This window comes from Rhinatrema bivittatum, chromosome 1 (assembly GCF_901001135.1).
Source record: "Rhinatrema bivittatum chromosome 1, aRhiBiv1.1, whole genome shotgun sequence".
Taxonomy (NCBI): domain Eukaryota; kingdom Metazoa; phylum Chordata; class Amphibia; order Gymnophiona; family Rhinatrematidae; genus Rhinatrema; species Rhinatrema bivittatum.
In genome coordinates, this window is record NC_042615.1 from 333,757,960 (window position 1) to 333,782,712 (window position 24,753).

General features: G+C 44.7%; 1 protein-coding gene across 3 annotated transcripts in view; it reads left to right on the top strand.

The window, feature by feature from the left end:
• Nucleotides 1-24,753, top strand: part of G3BP2 (G3BP stress granule assembly factor 2) — a 170,067-nt gene that overhangs the window by 61,314 nt on the left and 84,000 nt on the right. For 2 of the 3 annotated variants that reach the window (XM_029598259.1, XM_029598279.1), the window contains exons 4-5: nt 14,460-14,633; nt 20,009-20,099. In XM_029598259.1, the coding sequence (XP_029454119.1) occupies nt 14,460-14,633; nt 20,009-20,099 (265 nt within the window). The remainder of the gene's footprint in view (nt 1-14,459; nt 14,634-20,008; nt 20,100-24,753) is intronic. The other variant, XM_029598269.1, reaches the window with a different exon arrangement.

A 24,753-nucleotide genomic window follows, 5' to 3' on the forward strand; every position in this document is an offset into this window, starting at 1 on the left:
CAGGACAGCAGGATGTAGTCCTCACGAAACCCACCTGCCACCCTGTGAAGTCTGGTCTGAAACGTTTTATTTTTTTGCTCGCACCTTTTGCTACAAATGAGACTGAAGGGAGACCCCTGTGGCTCCAGGGATCATGGCATGCTGAGCAAGCTGTATGCCAGTCAAAAGTTCTAGAAACTTTGACAGAAAAGTTTTCCATGATAGGGCTCCGTCCAGTGACTTCACCCACATGTGAGGACTGCATCCTGCTGTCCTGGGAGAACACCTGTTACAGGTAAGCAACTCTGCTATCTCTCTCAGAGGATCAGTCAGGACGGGCATCTGTAGGCCATCTAAGTGTTCTGAAATTGCCTCATCTGAGGTAGGCCCGTCTGCAGAGTATAACTGTAAAAAATAATTTTAACTGGGCATCGATACTGTCAGAATATTTTACTGCACCATTGGTCTGCCATAAGTCAGAGATTAAAGTCCTCTGTGACCTACACTGCAGCAAGTAGGCAAGCATGGCCCATGCTTTGTTCCTGAACTCATAAACTCTCTGCCGGGAATATTGGGAAACCCTTTCCACGTCCTCCAGCTGCAACTCTCGGAGAGCTGCCCTTCTCCTTTCCAACGCCCTGTAGGTGCGATAAGAGCCAGTATGCTTATGGCATCCTCCATAACTGCTCAATCTGAGTTTCCAAGTTATGTTCACAACGAGCCCCATCCTTCTTATATTGAGAAGCAAATTAGTAATCCGCCCTTGCTATACAGATTTTAGTGTCTCCCATATTAAGACGGAATAATCACTAGTTATGTATCTCAAAAAAATTCCTTCACTGCATCCTGGATCAAACACAGGCTTTAAACGCAACAGGGAAGCATTCAACTGCCATCCTTCCCCACCACTGGACTGCCAGTTAAGCGCACTGGTAACAAAATGGGGTTATGATTAGAAATAACAGCAGGTCAGATATCCGCCAATCCTATCGGGGCCATAAACGAACTAATACATCTAAAAATAAAAAATTGATCCTGCTACTGGAATGAAAATGAGGTGAAAAACAGGTGTAATCATCTACCGGTTGGATTTTGCTCCCTCCAAATGGCCAAGTCTAGAGGCAGCATCATATCCTTTAGGGTATCCACTATGCCTCCTGTCTGACACCCCCCCCCCCCCCCCCCCCCGAAGTCCTGCCCAGACCAGGATCCAACCCAACATTCCAGTCTCCTCTATGAATAAGAAGATGAGAAGAGAAAGCTTCTATCAGCCTAAGTAACTGCAAGTAAAAGCCCTTTTTTTTTTTTAAATTTTTATTTATATTTTTATTTTTACATATCAAGCATACATATCTTGAATTTTATACAGGTTACAATTAAAGATAAACATTACCCAATATATTTCCATTAATTGACATATTGCCATTCCTCCATCAAATCTCTTTAAATTATAAATTCTTTTAAAAAAAAATCCCAAAACCTGTCTTTCAAGCCCACTATTCCAGGTTCCAAGATACCCAAATCCTTGATAATTTTAAACATATCAGTTTACTAACCTGGGAAATGTTATCTATTTACTTATGAGAGACAGTTTCACATCCAAACAGCTCTATCCTGTGGTCCCAGGTGTGGAACTCAAAGTGGGCCTTAATCTGTTTTCATTAAAATGAGTTAGTTGCATAGGTTGTGTGAAAACACAAGTGTTACCCTCACTCTTTGTTATACATTTACAGGGGTACTTCAAAATGAAGTACATCCCCATTTGTATCACTTGTACTTTTAATAATAAAAATTGTTTCCTATGATTCTGGGTTGAAGGAGCAAGGTCTGGAAAAAGTTGGACCCTGCAACCCATTAATTCTTTAGACCTATTGACAAAATACTTCTTAACCCACTTTCTGTCAGATTCTAACATGAATGAGACTATCAATGTAGAGGGCACTGCTAAACTCTCTTCTGACTGTTCCAAGATCTCAGACATGTTAATAGTATTATCCACTGTGGGTTGTCTTTCCTGCAACTCATCAACTTGCAAATTCCCAACAATCTTTACACCTACTGATTTTTTTATTTTTATTTTTTTGGTGGCAAGTAATATAATTTAGAAATTATTGGTAAAGTTGATTCGGGCAAGTTCAATCTCTCCACTGCAGCAAAACATCTAATACTAATCAGAAACATGCTAAACAAATTGAAGCTATGCTTGAACATGAATAAAACTGAATGCATCCTCATAGGAAGAAACATCCCAGAACAAACCATCACTACACACTCCCTTACAATAGACAACATCAACATCCAGATAAAAAACAATACAAAGAACCTCGGAATTTGGTTTGATAAAGACTTCAATTTTAAAAGACCATCGCAACCAAAACCAAAGAGGGATTCTACAAACTGCAAGTCCTGAAACATCTAAAACCACTCCTACACCATCAGGAATTTCAGACTGTTCTACAATCACTGATCTTCAACAGCCTCGATTACTGCAACGCGCTCTTACTAGGGATACCCAAATCTTCACTAAAACCACTCCAAGCTCTACAGAATGCCGCTGCCAGAATCCTAACAGGAAAGAAAAAATCGGATCACATCACCCCCATTCTAAAAAGTCTTCACTGGCTCCCAATCGATCAGAGAATCGAATTCAAAGCCCTTACTCTAGTACACAACGGCATACACAAAACGGAAAACAACTCACTTTACAGCATGATAAACCTACTGAAACCTCAACGTCTCACAAGATCCACCAACAAACTACTACTGGAAATACCAACACTGCCTTCGGCTAAGCTCACGTGCACAAGAAACAGAGCTTTCTCAATCGCAGGACCTCACATCTGGAACTCCCTACCACAATACATAAGCACAATAACCGACAACAAATCCTTCAAAAAAGAACTGAAAACCTGGTTATTCACAAAAACATTCAGAGACGGCATAGGCTAATCCCATAATACCATCTTCAACATCACCCATACAAGAGAGACACACCAAGAATCCATTACGCTCCCTCCTTCCCTTTTCCTCCCCTCTGCTCCTTTATGCACCACCCCCCCCCCCCCCCCCCCGGACATATAATCTTGTACATAATAACATATGTTCTTTCCCAGTTTCCCAGAGCTAGCAATGTTCTCTCAGTTTCCAACTTGAGCTAGCAAAGTTTCTATTCTGCTCTTGACGCATCCCTTCTCAAATGTTTAAGTTCAATCACTGACTATTAGCCAATTAGTTCGAAGTCACATTAACCTCTGTTTTCTCCTTTTACCGTTATATGTAACCTTTCTTTGTTCTTTTTTTGACCGTTCAATGTAACAAGTTGTTCTATTGTGAACCGGGGTGAAGGCTTATTGCTAAACCTCGGTATATAAAAAATCTCAAATAAATAAAAACAATCCCAATAAACACAATTAGCCCCTCAAAACCACATACAAAACCATCCCAGTGCCCATAGAAGACTCCCCATAGGATGACCTGGTTGACCCCACAACCTCTCCAGGAAAAACCAGGACAAGTGGGGAGAACACCTGAGACCTTCCCTCTTTCCAAACAGAAAGCCTGCACACAACTCGCCCCACTCCTCCACAGCAAAATGTCCCAACATCCATAACCTCTGTAGCAAAAAGTCAGACAACTCCAGTCCACAATATGGCATCCGACGCCAAAACACCACTATCAATGCGCCACAATAGGTGTCCCATGAATTGCCAAGGTAGACTGTTGATACTGGTCTGTAGAAAAGGAATGCACTTCCGGTGTAAGGCAGTCCAAGAAATGCGGACAACGCCCCACTGTCTTGATTTCTGAGTGGCAAAATTATCTGGGAGGAAATAAACAAGGGAAAAAAACCCCACCTCCCCGCACCCCCCCTCCCAGCCCCGCAACTGAGAGAACAAGCAGCAGCCAACATAATTGTGCAAGACAACTCAACTCCCTCCAGGAGATGGCATATTGCTGCTCCTGGTAACAAGCAGGAATATGAAAATACAGCTGCAGAGACACTTTAATGTAGGGTAAGAAAAAAGGATATAAGGCCAAGTGGAGTTTCAAGGAGCCTCAACTGGAACAGCCACTGCAGCTCGTATCTTCTGAATCAGTGCACATGTAGCTTGCACAGCCACATATCTCCGATTTGTTGCTGTGAAGCACCTGCAAGCATGCTATGTATAACATAGCGTAGCTCAGGCCCAGATTGCGCAACTCCTGTAACTTCCACAAACGCAACTCTGTGCTGTTGCACATCTGAATAGTCCTGGAAAATGAATATGCATTGGCCCTTAAACTTGATATCTTTCAGAAGACGGCACTTGTCCCTGTAATTATGCACCCTTACAATTACTGCACACGACCGTTCATTTGCCTTGGGGGCCAGCGCCAAGGCCCTGTGGGCCCAATCTAGCTTCACTTTGCCTCCCTTAAACATGGCATTTAGCAGTGATAGCAGCCATGTAGAGGAAATCCCCACAGGTTCAAAACCTTCAGCCTGCTCCGGCACACCAATGATTCGTAAATTATTACGACTGCCTTGGTGCTCTAGGTCATGCTGCTTTTTGATCATCAGCTTGTGACCCCTTTCCAGGACTTCCAACCATTGCTGTGCTATAGTGAGCGACATCTCTAGCTACTCCACTCGCTCTGTAAGGTTATCTGACCATGCTGTAGTCTCGCCCACTGTGGATACCACTTGCAACACTTTGTCCACTACCGATTCTAGTTTTATTTCCAGACTTGAGTGTATTTTGTCACCAAGTTGGTTAATGGCAGGGGCCTCCGCAATGTCCACGGGAAGTGATCCATCCACCATAATTGTCCTCATTGGACCCAAGCTCCTCACTATAGACCACCTGATCAGACGCTGATTTCGGCAGATCCGATATGGTCTGATCTCCCCAGAGCATCAGTAGGGATTTCTGTATGGATGTCTGGAATAAACTGGGGGGATAGAGTTGTCCTAAGGTCATGGGGCCAAGAGCAGAGGAAAGCTGCGACTGTCTAGCACCACGGCATCATGTGACTGGATTTGTAAAGGTTTGAACAAGTTCCTGGAAGAAAAGTCCATTAACCATTGTTAAGGTGGACTTTGGGAAATCCACTGCTTATTCCTGGGATAAGCAACATGGAATCTATCAACTTCTTGGGATCCTGCCACGTTCTTATGGATTGGCCACTGTTGGAAATAAGATACTGGGCTTGATGGAACATTGGACTGACCCTGTATGGCAAATCTTATCTTATATGTTCTTACGACTGGTGTAACAGGATGAGAAGGAAGGGGAAATTTTTCATACATGTTAATTTACACCAGTCAAGGACCCAACCAGGAAGTTAAGCTTAAGCAAGCCACGAAGATGTGTGCATACCTTTCCAGAGAGTATATTTGTGTATATATGCAGAGTTAACTTGAGGTATGTTTATGCTCCTCTATCTGTTCTTTGTTCATTTGTTTGTATCCTGTCTCCCTTTCTCTTGAGTAGAGATGGTGTCAAAGGATCCTGGTTTTGTAATTTGTCAGTATGCTACTTTCTAATGTTCAATAAACATTTAGTGAGATGAACTATGCTCCTGTATACAGTAAAATACTAGAAGACCTACAGAGGTGGTCTGGACTTCTGATTTACCTGGACAGGTTGCATAGGAATAATCAAAATGAACATTGTTCCTAGGCTTATATACTTATTTCCTGTGGATTTGCCTAGAAAATTCTTTGATAATCTCAATGGGCAACTTTATCAGTTTATTTGGCAGGGGAAGGCTCCCAGGGTGAAATTGTGTGCTATGAAAATCTAAACATAGTGGTAGGATGGCACTACCCTTTTTTTAGGGTATTATTGGGTCTTGCGTCTTGTGAGTCTGAGCATGGATCATTCGGGATTGTTCACAATCCTGGTATTTGCTGGAAGCAGGTGTGACTGGGTGTATAGATATTGCCCTGCCATGTCGGCGCAGGTTAGGATGATTACCCTCTCTTGTCCCATAATTGCGCATACGCTCGGGGTTTGCTGGACAGTGTGTAAGGGGATGGGAGTGGTTATGGATACTCATACACCGATGGCTGTGCTGTGGAAAAACCCCTACCTTTCAATACAAACCTTTCATGCAGACTCGAATTTGGTGTAGACTGGGGCTACAATATTTAGAACAGAAATGGGATGAAGAGTGTTGGTTCTCCTTATGAAGATTTGCAAATTGAGTATGACTTGGACAAAGGGTCTAGGGGAAGTAATGACAGATTCAAGGCCCAGATGACTCAGATGGAGGGGGTAAAATAGACTAGGTGGACACCTTAAAAGGTAGAGTAAGTGTTTATGATGGTAGGAGTAGGAAAGAGGGGTGTAGCTACTATATCGGGTGATTATTAGAACACATGAGGGAAGGGAGTCTAATGCCAAATTGATAGTCCAATGGAATGCTGATTTGGGTATTCACTTAATAGATAAGGACTGCGGGGTATTTGGAAAAAGGTATATAAAATATCAATATGCAGCCGTAGGACGGAGCTGATGTATAAACTGGTTAGGCTAACTTATAGATGTCCTTTATACTATTCCAAGTTTTCCCCAGGGGCGAAGCGTTGGAGGGGTTGAGGGGAGGACAGATCATACCTCCATGCATGGTGTGCCTGTCCAGTAGTAGAGGAATTCTGGAATGGCGAGTAAGTTAAAATGATAGACATAATGGGATGCCAGGTGAGAATCAGTCCAGTGTTGTGATTGCTGGGGCTTTGGTCAGATGTGGCGCTTGCAAGTTCTTTGTGTAGCTAGGAAATCGTCTGCTTCTCGCTGCTAGATTTACAGTTGCTACAAACTGGAAAATACTGCCTCTGTTCTCACGTTAGCACAAGCAAATACAGGATATCACTATCATTGAAAAAATATTTGCTTTACGCAAGAAGTCCTTTCTTTATAATAAGGTGTGGGGGGGCCTTACTGGCAGCTCTTGGAAGAGAGGGGGAGGGGCATAACATCTATAGGGGCCTCTGACATTCAAACAAAATAGGCCTGGATTCTAAGTGCTTGAATGGAGGGATACTGTCTATTCTTCTATTAAGTTTGTGACAGAAAGCCTATGTCTAGAGCTGAGGTACCAAGTAGTTTTGCTGTACATTTTGCTTCTACTTGTATTGTCTGCCGATTGTTTAAATAGTTAAAAAAAATAAAAAAATAAAATAAACATTTAGTGCTTTGTTAGAATAATGGGATTTTCCTGGGCTACACCACAAAAATAGAGATGTCACAAGAAAAAGTGACCGGGGGAAACAACGCACTACTCTGGATTGGTGTAACTGGACTAAAGGAAAGGACATTAACAGGTAAGAAAGATTTCCCCTTTTGTTTGGTATTAAGTAAACAATAAAACATTGGTCAATACATCTCAGTGGGAACGACTTTTATTGTAGAGACAGACACATTAGTGGTGTACATTGAAAACATAAAATTATTTTGCTTTTAATAGTCTTTCCTCCTTCAGTTTGTTTTTTTTGAACAGTTTTCAATTCTAGTGCTAGCCATCCTGCTCAATACTATATATATATATATATATATATATATATATATATATATATATATATATATATATATATATATATATATATATATATATATATATATATATATATATATATATATGTTTGTCTCTTGTTTACAGATTTCCACAGTGTCCGGGCCCCCTGACGCAGCTCTGATGCAAAACATGGCCATGTCGGGGTCCCTGTAATCACACTATAAACCATGGTATTTTTTCAATGTTCACCACTATGTCTGTCTCTACAATAAAAGTCCTTCCCACTGAGATGTATTTACCAGTGATTGATGTCCGCCACGTATTAGTTACGTTGCATTGCTCTATATGTGTGCGCATTTTTACTCCCTCTTTTGTGTGCATTAAGTAAACAATGATATAAGTGTATATTCTAAGAATTTAAATGCACACTCATGGAATGTATTTATTCCTTCAGTGCCTGGAAAGTGTGTTCCTTTTTAATAGGACCCCAGTGTTCTGTTCAGCTTATAATATATCCTGGGATCCAAGTACTTGTGTTTTTTATTTTTAATTTTTTTAATTTTTCCTTTTAGACTAATGTATTAAACTATCAAAGCATGTTCAAAGTGAGCTAATAACCAATGGGTAGGAAGCTTTAACTGTAATAGATGTCAGGGTGCTGTAGCATTTGTGAAAGTTAAAATACTTGATCATGCAGGAAAAAAGGGATTAAAAGGCAACAATTAAGTTGAAAGCGGAAAGGCACGCCTTCATTTTCAGAACATTTTATAAGTACAGTATCGTTTTAAGGTTACCGTTTGCACGATTCTGGATTTCAGTGCTGTTGATCCTATTGCAAACAGTACATTGGGGGATATGTGCTGAAATACATTTGTATCTTGTGTATTATTCCTTCTTTCTCACAGGACAAGCAGGATGGTAGTCCTCACATATTGTGACATCACAGGATGGAGCCCAATCACGGAACACTTTTGTCAAAGTTTCTAGAACTTTGGCACCTATTGGGCATGCCCAGCATGGCACTAAACCTGCAGCCAGCAGGGGTCCCCCTTCAGTCTTCTTTTTTCCATGTAGCAGTAGCCACATGGGTTAAGGAGCTCCACAGAGATTCCTGACAGGAATGTTTCTCACGGAATTACTAAAAACTTTCATACCCTACAGGGGTCTCCCTTTCGAATTTTTGATTCCGCGGTACTTCGGTAAGTCTTTTACCCGTTTTTGGTTGATTTCCGTTGAGTTTGGCCCTTGTGGCCTACTGGCCGTTGACCGTACCGTGGCTCAATTTTTCAAAGGCCATGGCGTCGGGGTTCCGTCGGTGCCCTGACTGTACTCGCACCATGTCCATAACAGACCCTCAAAGTCTGTGTAATGTGCCTTGGGTGCGAGCATGATGTCCTGACTTGCACCAAATGTATCTTAATGACACCAAAAGGTCGCAAAGCCAGACTGGAGAAAATGGAACTTCTCTTCCATTCTCAAACTCTGCTGTCGATTGCATTGACGTCGTCTGAACCGGCACTGTCCACTTCGTGCCAGCATCGGACACCGGCTGGTGACCGTCCGGCGTCGACGACTTACCGGCCATCGACTACCTCTACTCCCCCTCAGGACCAAGTGGATCATAGAGAGAAACATCGGCATCGACACCGGAAGCCTCAGACCATCGATGAAGGAAAATCATTGACTTCGCCATCGTCTGAGCTGCCATCGAAGAAACCCCGTCCAGAAAAGGCATTGCCCCTTTCTGGCACCTGGTCACAGAGGCAACCCTCACCCTGACGGGTATCGGGAGCCGCAACTCCGCCTTTAATGGTGGTCCCTCCGGCTATGCCTCTGCCTCATTCTCCCCTTCCGGAGCCGGGGCTGATTGCTCCAGGTCTCCGTGAAGAACTGGATTGGATGGTTCAGGAGACCATCTATGAGGCAGTACACAGATTCCAAGTTCCCCCGGCGCCGAAACCGGTGTCAGTTGCGGAACAGACCACCGATCCCATCCCGGCAGCATTGGCACCACTGCTTTCGAAGATGGAAGCGCTTATAGCTGCCTTTCCACCGATGGATACCTGATCACCGATGGCTCCGGTGCCTTCTCCACTTACTCTTTCATCGGGAGGAGAAACTGTTCCGTCTTCCTCCATCGGGAGCCGATGTGGCCTTTGGCGCCACCGATCCATCCATCGATGCCCTCTATGCCTTCATCGGTGCCTCCAGTACTTCCCTCGATGCCTTCAGAGCCTAGACCAGGATTTTCGGGAATCGTCCCATCCTCATATTCCTAGAGGGACAGGTGCTGATCCCTATGACACCTGGACTGACTATTCATCTCCAGACACGGATGATTTACCATCGCCACCACCTTCTACTGAAAGCAGGAAGTGTTCTTCTCCAGAGGACTTGTCCTTCATAAATTTTGTGAAGGAAATGTCTGAGTTGGTGCCCTTCCAATTACAGACTGAACAAGATGATAGGCCCCAAATGATGGAGCTGTTACAATTCCTGGATGCTCCCAAGGAAATAACCTCCATCCCTATTCATCAGGTTCTTTTGGATCTTCTCAAAAAGAACTGGGAACACCCTAGTTTGGTAGCTCCAGTCAACCGAAAGGCAGATACCACTTACTTGGTCCAGTCAGCCCCAGGGTTCAAAAAACCTCAGCTGGATCACCAATCTGTGGCTGTAGAATCTGCCCAAAAGAGGGCATGATGCTCAAAACCCCACTCCTCCTTCCCCCCCCCCCCCCTCCAGGTAAGGAGCAGAAATTCCTGGATGCCATTGGCCAGCGTGTCTTCCAGGGATCAATGCTCATCTCTCGGATTGCCTCTTACCAGCTGTGTATGACCCAGTATAACAGGGTCTTATTCAAGCAGATACAGGACTTTGCAGAGTCCCTGCCTCAGCAATTTCAGGAACAGCTACAAACCCTGGTTCACAAGGGTTTTGAAGCAGGGAAACATGAAATAAGGTCCTCGTACGATATCTTCCAGGGTATCTGCAGCTGCTATTTCTGCAAGAAGATGGGCCTGGCTTAAATCTTCGGACTTGCGCCCTGAAGTACAAGACAGATTGTCTGATCTGCCTTGCATAGGAGACAATCTGTTTGGCGAACAGATCCAGAGGACGGTGGCGGAACTCAGAGCATCATGAGACCCTTCGCCAACTCTCTCTGATGCCTTCTGAGTATTCCTCCAAACAGCCATTCAGGAAGGTTATTAAAGAGTCATTCTTCCGTCCAAAGAAGTCCTATCCACCACCGTCTGTCGTTCCACGAGACCTTTCCAGAAGGCCCAGTCTCGTCAGCCTCGGAAACAAAAGCCGCAAGCAGCTCCTCAGCCGGGCCCTGCTTCCGGTTTTTGGCTCCTGCATAGAGAGCAGCAGCCAGCTTCCACTGCCACAGATACCAGTAGGAGGTCGATTGTGCATTTCAACATGTGGCACACAATCACCTCAGACCAGTGGGTCCTTGCCATAATCTCTCAAGGCTATCGCCTGAACTTTCTCTCCATCCCACCAGATTCCCCACCTCGGCTAATGTGGGGAACATCCGACCACTCATCACTCCTGGAACAGGAGGTCTCCCTCCTCCTCCTCCAGTCCAGAGCAATAGAACCAGTGCCCTACTCCCAACAGGGCCTAAGATTCTATTCCCGGTACTTTCTAATCCCCAAAAAAATCAGGAGGCGTTCATCCAATTCTGGACCTACGTGCCCTCAACAAGTACCTTCAACGAGAAAAGTTCAAGATGGTAACCTTGGGTTCCCTCCTTCCTCTTCTGCAAAGAGGAGACTGGCTCTGCTCTCTAGACCTCCAAGACATGTGTACACACATTGCGATAACTCCATCTCACCGCAGATTTCTGAGGTTTCTGGTAGGCCCCAAGCAGTACCGAGTGCTACCATTCGGCCTGGCATCTGCACCATGAGTCTTTACCAAGTGCCTCGTAGTAGTAACAGCCTTCCTCAAGACTCAAGTTGTTCACGTCTACCCTTATCTCGACGATGGTTGATCAGGGCTCCCACTCAGCAAGCTGCTCTGTCATCCCTACATCTCACCTTACACACTCTGATTTCGCCAGGATTTCTCATCAACTACGCGAAATCCTGCTTAGTCTCATCTCAAACTTTGTCCTTCATAGGGGCAGACTTGGACACCTTTCAAGCAAAGGCATTTCTGCCTCGACAGCGGGCTCTCACTCTCATTTCTCTCGCACACCAGCTACAGTCTCAGCACCGCTCGACTGCACGCCACTTTCTCATCCTGCTGGGACACATAGCATCCTCAGTACAGGTTACCCCAATGGCCTGCTTGGCCATGAGAGTCATGCAGTGGACTTTAAGGTCACCATGGACTCAATCCGTCCAACCATTATCGACCGTTGTCCACATCACCGACCCACTTCGTCAGTCTCTAGCCTGCTGGAAAAATCAGATCAATCTCCTCCAAGGCCTACCCTTCCAGGCTCCAGACCCTCAAATAATTCTCACCACCGATGCTTCCAACCTCGGCTGGGGAGCACATGTCGCCAATTTTCAGACCGAAGGAGCTTGGTCTCCAGAGGAAGCCAAACATCAAATCAATTTCCTGGAGCTATGAGCAATCAGATATGCTCTCAGGGTATTTCAGGATTATCTGTCCAACCAAGTCATCCTAATTCAGACTGACAACCAGGTGGCCATGTGGTACATCAACAAACAGGGAGGAACAGGCTCCTACCTACAGTCAGGGAGCAGCACAGATATGGGCAGAGGCCCTCTCCCACTCGATGTACCTCAGGGCCACCTACTTGCCGGGAGTGGAGAATGTGTTGGCAGACAAGCTGAGTCGACGCCTTTCAACCACATGAGTGGTCCCTCGACCCCACAGTAGCGGACTCAATATTCCAATGTTGGGGTTATCCCCACATAGATCTTTGTGTCACCTCAAAACCGCAAAGTAGAGAATTTTTGCTCTCTCACTCGCAGCCAACACTCACAGCCAAGAGATGCGTTCTCCCTCTCATGGGCAACCGGTCTCCTATATGCATTCCCTCCACTTCCGCTTCTCTCAACGACTCTCGTGAAGCTACGTCAGGAAAAGGGAATCATAATCCTGATAGCACCTCACTGGCCACGCCAAGTGTGGTTTCCAATCCTTCAAGACCTCTCCATTCGCAGGCACATTCCCTTGGGAAAGGACTTGCTTCTGATCTCTCAGAACGGCGCTGCCTATGCCACCTCAATCTTCAGGCCTTGTCCCTGACTGCCTGGATGTTGAAAGGTTAATTCTTCAGCCACTCAACCTTTCGGAGCCTGTTTCCCGTGTCCTGATTGCTTCACGGAAGCCTTCCACGAGAAAATCTTACCTTTACAAATGGAACAGATTTAAATCATGGTGTTTTGCTCAATCCCTGGATCCTTTTACCTGTTCCACCACAAAGTTTCTGGACTATCTCTGGCACTTGTCAGAATCAGGTCTTAAAACTTCTTCCATCAGAATGCATGTCAGTGCGGTAGCTGCCTTCCATAAGGGTGTCGGGGATGTTCCTATTTCAGTACAACTCCTGGTAACACGATTTCTGAGGGGCTTGCTCCACCTCAAGCCTCCACTGTGCCCTCCAGCCCCTTCTTGGGACCTCAGTCTGGTTTTGGGTCAGCTCATGAAACCACCATTCGAGCCTCTCCAATCCTGTGATCTTAGTTATCTCACATGGAAAGTGATTTTTCTCCTGGCAATCACATCCGCTCGCAGAGTTGTTGAGTTACAGGCTCTAGTTACCTATCCACCTTACACTAAACGTCTGCACGACTGGGCAGTACTCTGCACTCACCCTAAGTTCTTGCCTAAGGTAGTATCAGAGTTTCACATTAATCAATCCATTATACTACCTACCTTCTTTCCCAGGCCCCATTCCAATTCAGGAGAACAGGCTCTGCATACCCTTGACTGTAAACAGGCTCTAGCTTTCTATCTAGACTGTCCAGCTGCCCACAGGAAATGCACTCAATTGTTTATCTCTTTCCATTCCATCAAACTGGGGCAGCCTGTAGGCAAGCAGACTCTCTCCTCCTGGTTAGCGGACTGCATATCCTTTTGCTATCAGCAAGCAGGCATTCCACTTCAAGACCATGTTAAAGCGCACACTGTCAGGGCCATGGCAACTTCAGTAGCGCACCTACGCTCTGTGCCGCTTCCTGATATTTGTAGGGCTGCTACCTGGAGTTCTCGTCATACCTTCACAGCCCACTATTGTTTGGACAAGGCTGGAAGACAAGATTCCATCTTCGGCCAATCTGTCTTGTGCAACCTTTTTGCAACTTAATGTACCAACACCCTTCCTCCTGCCTGTTAGGATTCAGGATGCCCTCTGCCAAATTCCACCCAGTTGTTGTGCCTGTTGCATGTCTTTGTGTACATTTGGTGCATACTCAGACATCCTCAGCTCGGTACTCACCCATATGTGAGGACTACCATCCTGCTTGTCCTGTGAGAAAGCAAATGTTGCTTACCTGTAACAGGTGTTCTCACAGGACAGCAGGATGTTAGTCCTCACGAAACCCGCCCGCCACCCCGCGGTGTTGGGTTCATTACGTTTTCTTATTTTATTTTTGTCCCTTCTTTTAGCTTTAAACAAGACTGAAGGGGGACCCCTGCTTGGCTTCAGGTTTACTGCCATGCTGGGCATGCCTAGTAGGTGCCAGTCAAAGTTCTAGAAACTTTGACAAAAGTGTTCCGTGATTGGGTTCCATCCTGTGATGTCACCCATATGTGAGGACTAACATCCTGCTGTCCTGTGAGAACACCTGTTACAGGTAAGCAACATTTGCTATACTAAGATATCAGAACAATATCAGAAGAGTAAAATGTGACTTCAGATGAAGGTTACACAAGCCAGCATGCAACTGTGGCAGGGTTTACTGATTTATCGATGTTTGGCTTCCTGACAGACATGAGTAAGATGAAGTATTTCAGTAAGTTTGCTTTTTTTTTTTTCTCTTCTACCTAAGGAGATTCACAAGAAGGTGATGTCCCTACAATTTAGTGAATGCCACACCAAGATCCGTCATGTGGATGCACATGCAACGCTGAGTGATGGGGTTGTTGTACAGGTCATGGGAGAGCTGTCGAATAGTGGGCAGCCGATGCGGAAGTTTATGCAGACTTTTGTTCTGGCTCCAGAAGTAAGTAACTTTGCAGAAATTCTTCCATATGGGATATTTTTGGCTTTTTCTTTTTTAATGCTGCTTGGAATATTCTTTACAGTGGTACAGATGTTCACCTCTTGGTTGCTGTCTTTAATCTGCATAATATTTCTTAGTTGACAAGCAGAAACAAATTAGCCATAACTAGTGGGTGACATCATCCAACAGCACTGACACGGACCCAGTTCTCTGTGCTCAGAGGTATTTCTGGCCATACACATGGCCATTGCCTCATGAGCCCCTCAGTCTTTCTTCGTCCAAGCTACCACATGGATGGTTTTCCCATTCTTAATTTTGGTGCTTTTCATTGTTCTTGAATTGCAAGTTTTCTTTTCAGGCCGTTGTCTCTGCAACCTCTCAAAAAGAACATTTTAAGTTCTGTTCTTTAACAAAAAAGGATTTTGCCATGGAAATATTGAAGAAAACCCTTGGTTATTGAGTTAAGGCCTATTGATGTAAGCTCTGGGTCATCAGACACCTATACCATCTGCCATTGCTGCCTGGGTCTGGACTTTGATGTCTCCTTGTCCTAGCTGAAGCAGGATGCCCCATGAGCAATTCAGAAGTACATCTGGAAGATGGAAATGCTATGGAAGGTGACATCAAGGAAGGTTCCAAACCCTTGGTGCAACCGTAGTGAGCCCTCTTTGGGTTCCTGGGAGTCAGACACCCCTTCTTCCCATGTCTGTTGGGAAAGCTCCCCCCCATTGATGCCATCTCATAGAACTTCCACAGGCATGGGTTCAAGCTTCCTACCATTCAAGAGGGCTGAGACGTCAGTGGGACTTTTGAGGTCCCCTATGCAATGGTGCCTTACATCAGCAAGATCAATCCTAGTCTCCTCTGTCACATGACTGCAGTAGTTCACATAGTTCCTCCGGCTTGCCTTCCGATGCGTAGTCTTAATTGGGCCCTCAAGAATCAGTAGGATCAATTGCTTCAGCTAATATTTCACCGGCTATCTGTGTCTCCCAGGATGGTGGGCATCTCTGCAGTGGCGGAAGAACTCAGAAGTTCTTGCCCTAGGATGTCTGAGTACCACCAGCATATCAAGTAATATTGCTTACTGAGGCTTCTGGCAAAGGTTGGAGAGTACACACTAGTGCTTTGTGGATCTGGGGAGTGTGAACACAAGCAGCTTCTCTAACTGCAAGCCATTTGGTATGCATTATGAACTTTTTCCCACCTATTGTTGGACAAAAGAATCTTGATCCAGACAGACAATAGGGTGACTGTGTTTTATATAGAAACATTCATAGCAGTATGGGTTTGTACACTCTGCAAGTTTGCCCTAAGGGTTTGGTTGTAGACCTGTCAGTTCCTATTTCTAAGTGATTTATTTTCCAGATGTCCAGAATACACTAGTGGACCAGCTCGGCAGGGTCCTGCAGCCTCATAAGTGGCTTTTAGATCAGAGGGTCATGGATGTTCTGTTTTTCCATTATGGATTATGCATCTGAGGATTCTGTTCCATGAAATCGAGCAGCTGCAGGTCCACTCCTGATGCTTTCATGCTAGACTGGAATGTCTGTCTACTCTAAACATACCCCGCAATTCCACTCATTGTCCATATAATCCTACAGGACAGGGCACGGCCCAGCTTGATCTCATCATGTGCAGTATCCTTTCCTCTTCAGTTTCAGTTCAGTCTCCAATCTAGCTGGGTGTGTTTTAGATTCATTTTGAAGGATGGAAAACTCTGCCATCTGAATCTTTCATCCTTTGTGTTCATGGCATTGAGTGCACAGTAGCGTTTCCTTGCTCCTTCCCTGGAATGTGGAGGATATTCTAATTTCAGCTGGAAAACCTTGCACTAGGAGGTCTTATGGTTTCAAGTGAAAGAGGTTCCATGTGTGGTGTGAAAAGTCATCTGGACCCCTTCACTTGTGGTCCAAGAAACCACCTTCGATATCTGTTCTCATCAGGCCTCAGAACTTTAGTCAAGGTGAATTGTGGTGCCGTTGCAGTTAATCACCAGCAGATGGACTGAGTAATTATCTCCTCCTTTTTTTTTTTTTTTGCATATAAATTTTTTATTGACCCAAAGAAACATTTATAAATACAGTAAAACATTGAGGTCAAAGCTATTTCCATTTAGAGAACTACAGTTAATTAAAGAACATTCTCAAATAACATAACAGCTCTCATAACACCCCCCCCCCCCCCCCGTCTCCTCTTATCTCTAAAACCGTTGTCAATGATCCAAGAAAAAGGGTGTTCAGTATACTGATTGGAGTAGTATTGTCTAAAGCAGCGTGTCGCTAGCAGCAAAGCGATAGTCTGTTGGAACTCTGTGGGAAAATAAATCTCTGAGACACAAGTTTGACTCCTGGTGTTTATTTCTCCAAGTGAATACCCTTGGGGCTGTGATGTAAACTGGATAAAGGAGAGCCTGCTTACTGGCCAGAAACAGCTGATTGAGTGGTAAGCCACTTAATAAAGGGTTCCCATATTCGATGAAAAGTGGGTAATTTATCTCATCGTATGGCAGTGAGGTGTGCCATTCGATAGCAAGAGTGAAGTCTATGAATCACAGCAGGCAAAGGTGGTGTAGTTGGTATTTTTCAGGCTCTAGCTAGCTCACAGCGAGCTGCTATAAATACATGAGAAACAAATGCTTGCGTTGTTTTAACCAAAGCATCGCTGGGTAGATTCAATAAAACCTGGGCTGGAAGTAAAGTGATGTCCAAAGCTATTAATTCCCTCAGCCAGCCTCGTATGCTATCCCAGAAAGGGAGCACTACAGGACATGACCACCAGATGTGAATATATGATCCCATTTGCCCACATTGCCGCCAACATTTATTAGTGACATGTGGATACATAGTATGTGGTCTTACCGGGGTTAAATGCCACCTATATAATAACTTGTAGCAGTGCTCTTGAATGGCTGCAGAGAGAACATTTTGCTATCCTCTGAAAGACAATGTCCCAGTCATCTTCAGTTAATGTATCTCCCAACTCACCTGCCCAGGCCCTTACATGTGAAAATACACAGGGAGAGTGCGTGTTTAGGAGTGAATATAATTTAGAGATAATCCCCTTGATCCTAACAGCATGGTCACAATATGACTCGAACAAGGATTTAGTAGGGCGGACCGCCTGGGTATCCCTAATCTTCTGCAGGAAATTGCGAACTTGTGCGACACCCCCCCCCCCCCCCCCCAAAAAAAAAAATATCTTGTAAATCTCCCCTAAATCTAGCCTGTAAAGCATGAGAGGACATTAAGTCTCCCTCTTACCAAAAGTTGCTAACAGTGGCTATTCCCCTAGTCACCCATGTATGGGAAAACCCGGGAGTGAAGGCCAGCTGGGAAGCAGATATTATGAAAGAGATGCGTTAGTTGGTAGTAGGTGAAGGAACCCACCATTGGACCCCTCCACTGGGGGACCATACATTAAGTGTGGTTTGTAAAGAAACTGGTAAATCTATAGGTCGCCAGGTAGTCTTGGGTTGCCAGAATAGCGCCTGTATCGGCATAGCTCCTATCATTGCCTGCTCTAGGCAGACCCACTGCTTAGTATCTATCTTACGGTAAGCGTCAATGATGGCTGCCCCATGATACCAATGCAAATTTGGAAATCATATAGAGCCTGTATCTATGAAAGTATTGTCCAAAACCCATTTTGGTTAGCACCTTGAACAAAAAGGGCCAATGAACAAGGTCAAAGGCCTTTTCAGCATCAATAGCCAACAACAACGCGGGGATCTGCTTGCTCCGAACCCAGTCAATAATATCTATGACCTTGCGAATATTATCACTAGCCATTCGAGGTGGAACAAAGCCAACATGATCATTGTGTATCAAGCCAGGCAAAATAGCCTTTAAACGTTCCGCTAGGATTCGCGCCAGAAGCTTGAGGTCAAGATTTATCAAAGATATCCTTCTCCCTCTTTTTAGTCTCAAAGTTCATGAAAAGATTGTGTTATACTAATCCTAAGCCTCCAGTCAGTAAACTACCAATGCTGTGGGGACCTCAGTGGGTGGTCTTGGCTTAACTCATGAGACCTCACTTTGAATCTCTTGAGTCGATAGACCTGACGTTTTTCACCTGCAAGGTGATGGTCTTGTGGCCATTACCTTGGCACAAAGAGTGAGTGAAATATACAGTCTATTTACCATGCCTTCAGATTTTTCACAATAGTTCTTTACACTCTCCCTAAATTTCTTTTTTTTTTAATTTGTATATTTTCTCAACAGATTCACAATTAAGTAAATCAAAGCTTCATCTCACTCTAAGTTTATTCTGGAAGTGGTATCTGCACTCCACATCAAACAATTGTGCTTCCTAAATTCTTTCTAAAACTGCATGCACACAAAGGAGAATGGGCTCTTCACTTCTTGGACTGCATAGAGTCCTAGTGTATTACTTGTAGAGGACTCAAACCTCTCTGTCAAATTTCTCAACTGTTTGTGTCCTTTGATCCCAAGAAATTGGGAAGGGCAGTAGCCAAAAGAACTTTTCAGTTGTCTGGCAGACTGTATAGCATACTGCTGTGCTCTGGCCGGATTACAGCTTACAAACTCTGTAAAGGCAACCTCAGTTGTTCATCTGAGGACCACTTCTATTGAAGGCATATGCAAAGCTGCCACTTAGTCATCTGTTTACACCTTCACATTCTACTACTGTCTGGACAGTATGTTCCGAGAGACAGTAACTTTGGCTTAGAAGTTCTGCACATCCTGTTCAACTAGTAGTCCATTCTCCACAGGGTGGTGTCCAGGTTGCCTGTCAGCATCTCCTCAAACAAATGCTCAGCTTGGGACTCCCCACTGGTTATGGCTGATTTCATCCTGTTTGTTAAGAGTAAGCAAAGTTGTTTATCTGTAGCAGGTATTCTCTGCAGACAGCAGGATAAATTAGTAGAATGTTACCAGCCTGCCTGCCTCCCTAGGGAATCACCTTAGTCTAGAAGACTGAGGGGCTCATGGAGCACCACTGCGTGCTGGAAATCCTGCACATTCTCAAACACTTCTGAGAGCTGGGTTCATGTCTGTGTCATCAGATAACATCACTAATTTTGACCTATTTTATCCTGTCTATCAAGAACCCTTGTTACAAGTAAGCATCTTTATTCTCTCCAGCAATGTATTCCAGTGCTTATGCTAGTTGTGCTAGCAAATTGGTTAGGTTACTTAATTACCACCAGGCATCTGTTTTAAGAGTGTTACTATTTTTTTCTGCTATATATTGTAGGTGCTCTCTGCTGGCTTCTTTGTATGCAATTTTTAGGCTTGCTGACTATGGCCCCACACATCCAAATAGTTGGTCATATTTACTCATGTGAACAGGGCAGAATTATTGTAACAAAATTGCTGTTGAGCCTTGACTTTTTGTTTTGTGTTGTGCAGGGATCTGTTCCAAACAAATTCTATGTCCATAATGACATTTTCCGCTATGAAGATGAGGTGTTTGGAGATTCTGAAGCTGAGCTGGATGAAGGTAGAGACACATCATCTATATGAGTAGGACCTGCTATTTGACCTAGTTTCTCTTCCTATTAAATAGCCTTTGGTTGAATTTGATTCATTTTGTATTAGTCTTCAGTTGCCTTTAGTGTTTTGTTTTGTTTTTTTGTTTGGTTGAGGGATTGACATGTATTTAGCAATTTTGTTTCTAAAACAAGGCATAATTGTGGATTAAACTTCTCTTGGCTAATTTTATTCTATTGACTTTTGACCTGTTGTAATCTGCTGTTGAAGCTTCTGACTAGTTGGTGGCATATCCTATAATTTTCAATACCACACCATCTTAATTATAAGGTGATAGTTATTCAGTCGCAAGCATTGTTGTATTTTTAAAATGATTGTACTCCATGGACAAGCAGGAAAATGACGGCTACGCAAGTGGTAGTGACATCCTGATGGTGCCAAGACAGAAAAGCTCTGTGCTCAGAAAATTTTTCTGAGCATGTATGGACCTTTCCTTGCAGCTGCCTGCTACGTGAGCCTTCTCAGTTTTTTCAGTCATTTGTGCAAATGGACATGTTTTTTGGCTCTTAGCCAAATTTTCATGTAACTTTTTTCTTAATTTTGCTTTCTTCATTTTTTTTTTCATTGTTTTTATTTTTTTGCCAGTCTCTGGGGTGAGGAAGGAGAGCTTTTTTTGGGGGGGGTTTTTTTTTGTTTGTTTTAATTATACAATTTTGAAAACATTTGCCAAGATTAAGTGTTCTTATGTCCCTGGCCATAAGCATAGAGGAAGCTTTAACAGAATATACAAAATAAAAATGTTAGTATGACTGCAAATAGTTCACATTATAGGTTTGGGGACAAAAATATCCTGAAAACATTTCTTTTCAGGCAAACTCCTAGGTAATTTGCTCACTACTCCTGGGATTTTGTACTGTGGATTTAAAATCTCCAGTCTTTGACCTGTTTAAGATATTTACATTGTCATTGAAGCCTTTTTTTTTTTTTTATCCAAGCAAGCTTGTTTGAGGGGGGTGTTTTTTTGGCTTGTTTTGTTTGTTTTTGTAGTTTTTGTTCATTTAATAAAGATAAAGAATAGAAAATTAAAGTCAAGTCAAAATAACCATAAATCCATGTCAAATTCCAGTTTGAGTCCAATGGCTAGCCCTAATCCCAGATAATAAATCAACAAAAACACAATATTGGAACCTAAAAATCACTCAAAAGGAAGAAAAATATTCCAAAGTCCCTGATTTTATTTAAAAAAAATTTTTATTTTACATTAGAGCTAAAAAGTAGGAAAAGATCTCACAATTGTCTAAACTGCTAATACTTGAATAGAACTCAACAAACAAGTCACAGGTCAAAAAAGCCTCCTCTCACATCCTTTATTCAAATACTTTTTTTTATTTCCCATATTTTTTTGTTTTGGTTAATCTTAAAAGTATACTATCAAAATGAGCTTAAGTCCAATTCCTTAATCGCAGTATTGGAATCTCTTATATCTGAATAATTCTTATTCTTAGAGAAAAGATGTTCACATAAATGATCATTCCATAACATACCCACATTAGTCCAGACAAGTAGGTTTATGCATCCCTACCAGCAGATGGAGGCAGAGAACAAAAACTGAGGCACTGCTACAATAACTGAGTGGGCCACATGCAGTCCCTCAGTATTTCTCTGTCTCCAGCAGATGGTAGAGATGGAAAATTGCAGTCCTGACAGATCTGGAGTTGGAGATTTGGAGCTGTTCCCCGAGGTGCCAGGTTCCTTAGTGGGCCATCCCTTGGGTTGTGCTTTGCGAATGGGGGGTTGGATACCCTGGCTGTAGCTGCCCGCTGGTTCTGGGGCCCCTGATAGCCAAGGGACTGGCTCCCTCTTGGTGCCCGAGCTCCCCTCCTATCCACTAGTGGCTCCCTTAGGAAAGTATCCCCTTTGGAGTTTTTCTTGCCTTTTTGTTCCTTTTGTAAAGTTTTGTTAAAAACAAAACAAAACAAAATTTAATTTTTTCTTATAAGGATCACAGAGGGAGAGCCAGGAGAGTAGGCCTGCAGCGCGGTGCTGGGGCAGTCGACATCCATAAGTGTCAGGGTACCTGAAGAAGTAGGAGCTGTATGTGCCGGCGAGATTTCTGTGAGTTCCCCAGCAGGGATCTGTTCGTTCCTCTGCACTGTGGCTTGACTTTGCTCCGGGCATTTGTTTCTTCTTTTTAGCGCGCCTGTTTTCTTGCCACTTCTGATCCAGCCTCACATCAGGGAAGTCTCCCCGGTGGGGATCAGTCCTTTAGTGTGCTGTGGTCTTGGATTTTCGCAGCCGTTTACAATCCCACTACGCACCATTGGAGTTTGTGCAGTGACAAGGCCTAGTTTGGCCACACGGTGCAGCCTATCTCAGAACGGAGAACACGCTTGAGCCAACGTGGTCTGGAAGGAGAAACTGCGTGTGGAGGCCTGTAGGGCTTGCAGCACTTGGCTGGCCCACCTACATTCTCTCTGTGCCCTCCGCTAAGGGTTCTAAAGCCCAGCAGGGCCTGCAGGAGGATCTAAGGTGGGGGTATCCATCTTCACTGCTCCCAAGGGGGATTGCAGTCTGGGGGGCCCTGACAAGCCATGAATCTGGTGACTCCCCTCTGCCTCTTTCTCCTGCAGGGCAGGGTCACGAGGATAGTGATGAGGGGACCAGTCTCAGATCCCAGTAGCCCTGAGAGGGTAGCTGTGGGCCTGTGAGGTTTTTCTCCCGAATTTGTTTTGCTTATGCACGAGGCTTTTCTGGCAAGGAAGGCAGCTAAGCAGAGACCCAAGGAGAAGTCTTCAGGCCCATCCAAAAGATCTCAGGCAACCTCAGGGGCACACTCGGGGAGGGAAGACCAGCATCGCGGGTCCTGGACCATGTGTTCAGAGTTGGACCTCAGAGATTTGGGTGACTCTGAGCCACAAGAGGATGTGGCATTCTCTCTCTAGTTGCGGATCTGGAGGGAGATCCAGATGCGGAGCAGAACCTGGACTTGGATGGGAGCAAGGATGAACCAAACCTCATTGAAAAAGCTGGGGCAGATGGTGATGACCCCTGGGTGGTACGCCTGTTTAAAAAAGAGGAGCTGTGGCTTCTTATTCCTCAGGTGTTGAAGGAATTGGGAGTAAAGTTGGCTCAGGAGGAGTCTGACAACGAGGGTGTCATTCTGGTCCTTGATGGTCTGCAGGGTCCACCTAGTGCCTTTCCCATTCCTAAGAAGATTCAGAAGCTTATTAGCTGGGAGTGGGACTCCCTGGAAGCAGGCTTAAAGGTTGAATGAGCAATGGCAAAGCTGTATCCTTTGAAGGATAATTTGGATCGTCTTAAAACATCTAAGGTGGATACGGCAGTTTTGGCAGTGACCAAGAAGACCACTATTCTGGTGGTGGGAGCTGCTGCTCTCGAGGATATCCAGGATTATTGCAAGCTGGAGGTTCAATTGAAGCGCATGTTCGAGGTGTCAGCTTTGAGTCTCCGGGCTACAGTGTGTGCTAGCGTGATGCAGCGCCCCTGCTTATGTTGGATCCAGAAGCTGCAGGAACAGGAGTCTCCAAGAGTCCTGTCCCCACAAAGGTGACTCGTCTGGAGGCAGGGGTGACTTATGTGGTAGATGCTTTATATGATCTGGTCTACACTGCAGCTAGGAGAATAGTCTCTGTAGTGACTGTATGGTGCCTTCTGTGGCTGAGCAATTGGTCAGCGGGGAAAACTTCTCTTCGGGGAGGATATGAATCAGCTCATGAAGTCCCTTGGGGAAACCAAGGTCCATAGGCTACCAGAGGACAAGAAAAGTGTTAAGAAGAACTTTCCTGCTTGTCCTCGCTTCCGAGAGTCGAGGAAATTTCGGTCCGGTTAGAGGTCCTTCCTCGGGGCCTAAGCAGTTGTTGAATTGTCAGCGTTCCTTTCAAGGGGCCAGCAGGTCCTCCAGCGGCGGGTCCAGTCAGGGTCGGAGGAGGTAAGCCATCCCAATGAAGCCAGGTTCGCCCACTCCTCGGTCGCAGGCAGGTTGTCCCATTTTTGAGGAGTGGGTTAAGATGACCTCCAATTGGTGGGTTCTGGAGGTGGCAAGGGACAGTTACACCTTAGAATTTTTTTGCCCGGTCAGGGATGCCTTCCTGGAGTTGCACTGTAATTCTCGAAGCAAACAGGAAGCGATAGGAGGAACCCTGTACAAGTTGATAAGCTTGGAGGCTATCCTTCCGGTACCTCTGAGCGAGCAGGGGCAGGAAAGGTATTCCATCTATTTTGTGGTGCCAGAAAAGAGGGCAGGATCTTGGATTTGCAGAAGGTGAACTTGAGTTTGTGGGTTCTGCGCTTCTGGATGGAGACGCTGCGTATGGTAATTGCGGCAGTCCGCAAAGGAGAGTTCCTGGCGTCTGATCTCACTGAGGCTTATCTGCATATTCCCATTTGAAAGGACCACCTGAAGTTCTTGCGGTTCAAGGGGCTGGGTCAGCATTTCCAGTTTCAAGCCCTTCCCTTCGGTCTGGTCATGGCACTTCAAACCTTCATGAAGGTGTAATGGTGGTAGTGGTGGCCTTGAGGAGGGAAGGGGTGTTGGTTCACCCATACCTGGACTATTGACTCATCAGGGTGAAGATGGAAGAGGAGTGTGCTCATTCGGTACAATGAGTGAAGCATCTCCTTACCTCCTTGGGATAGGTGATCAA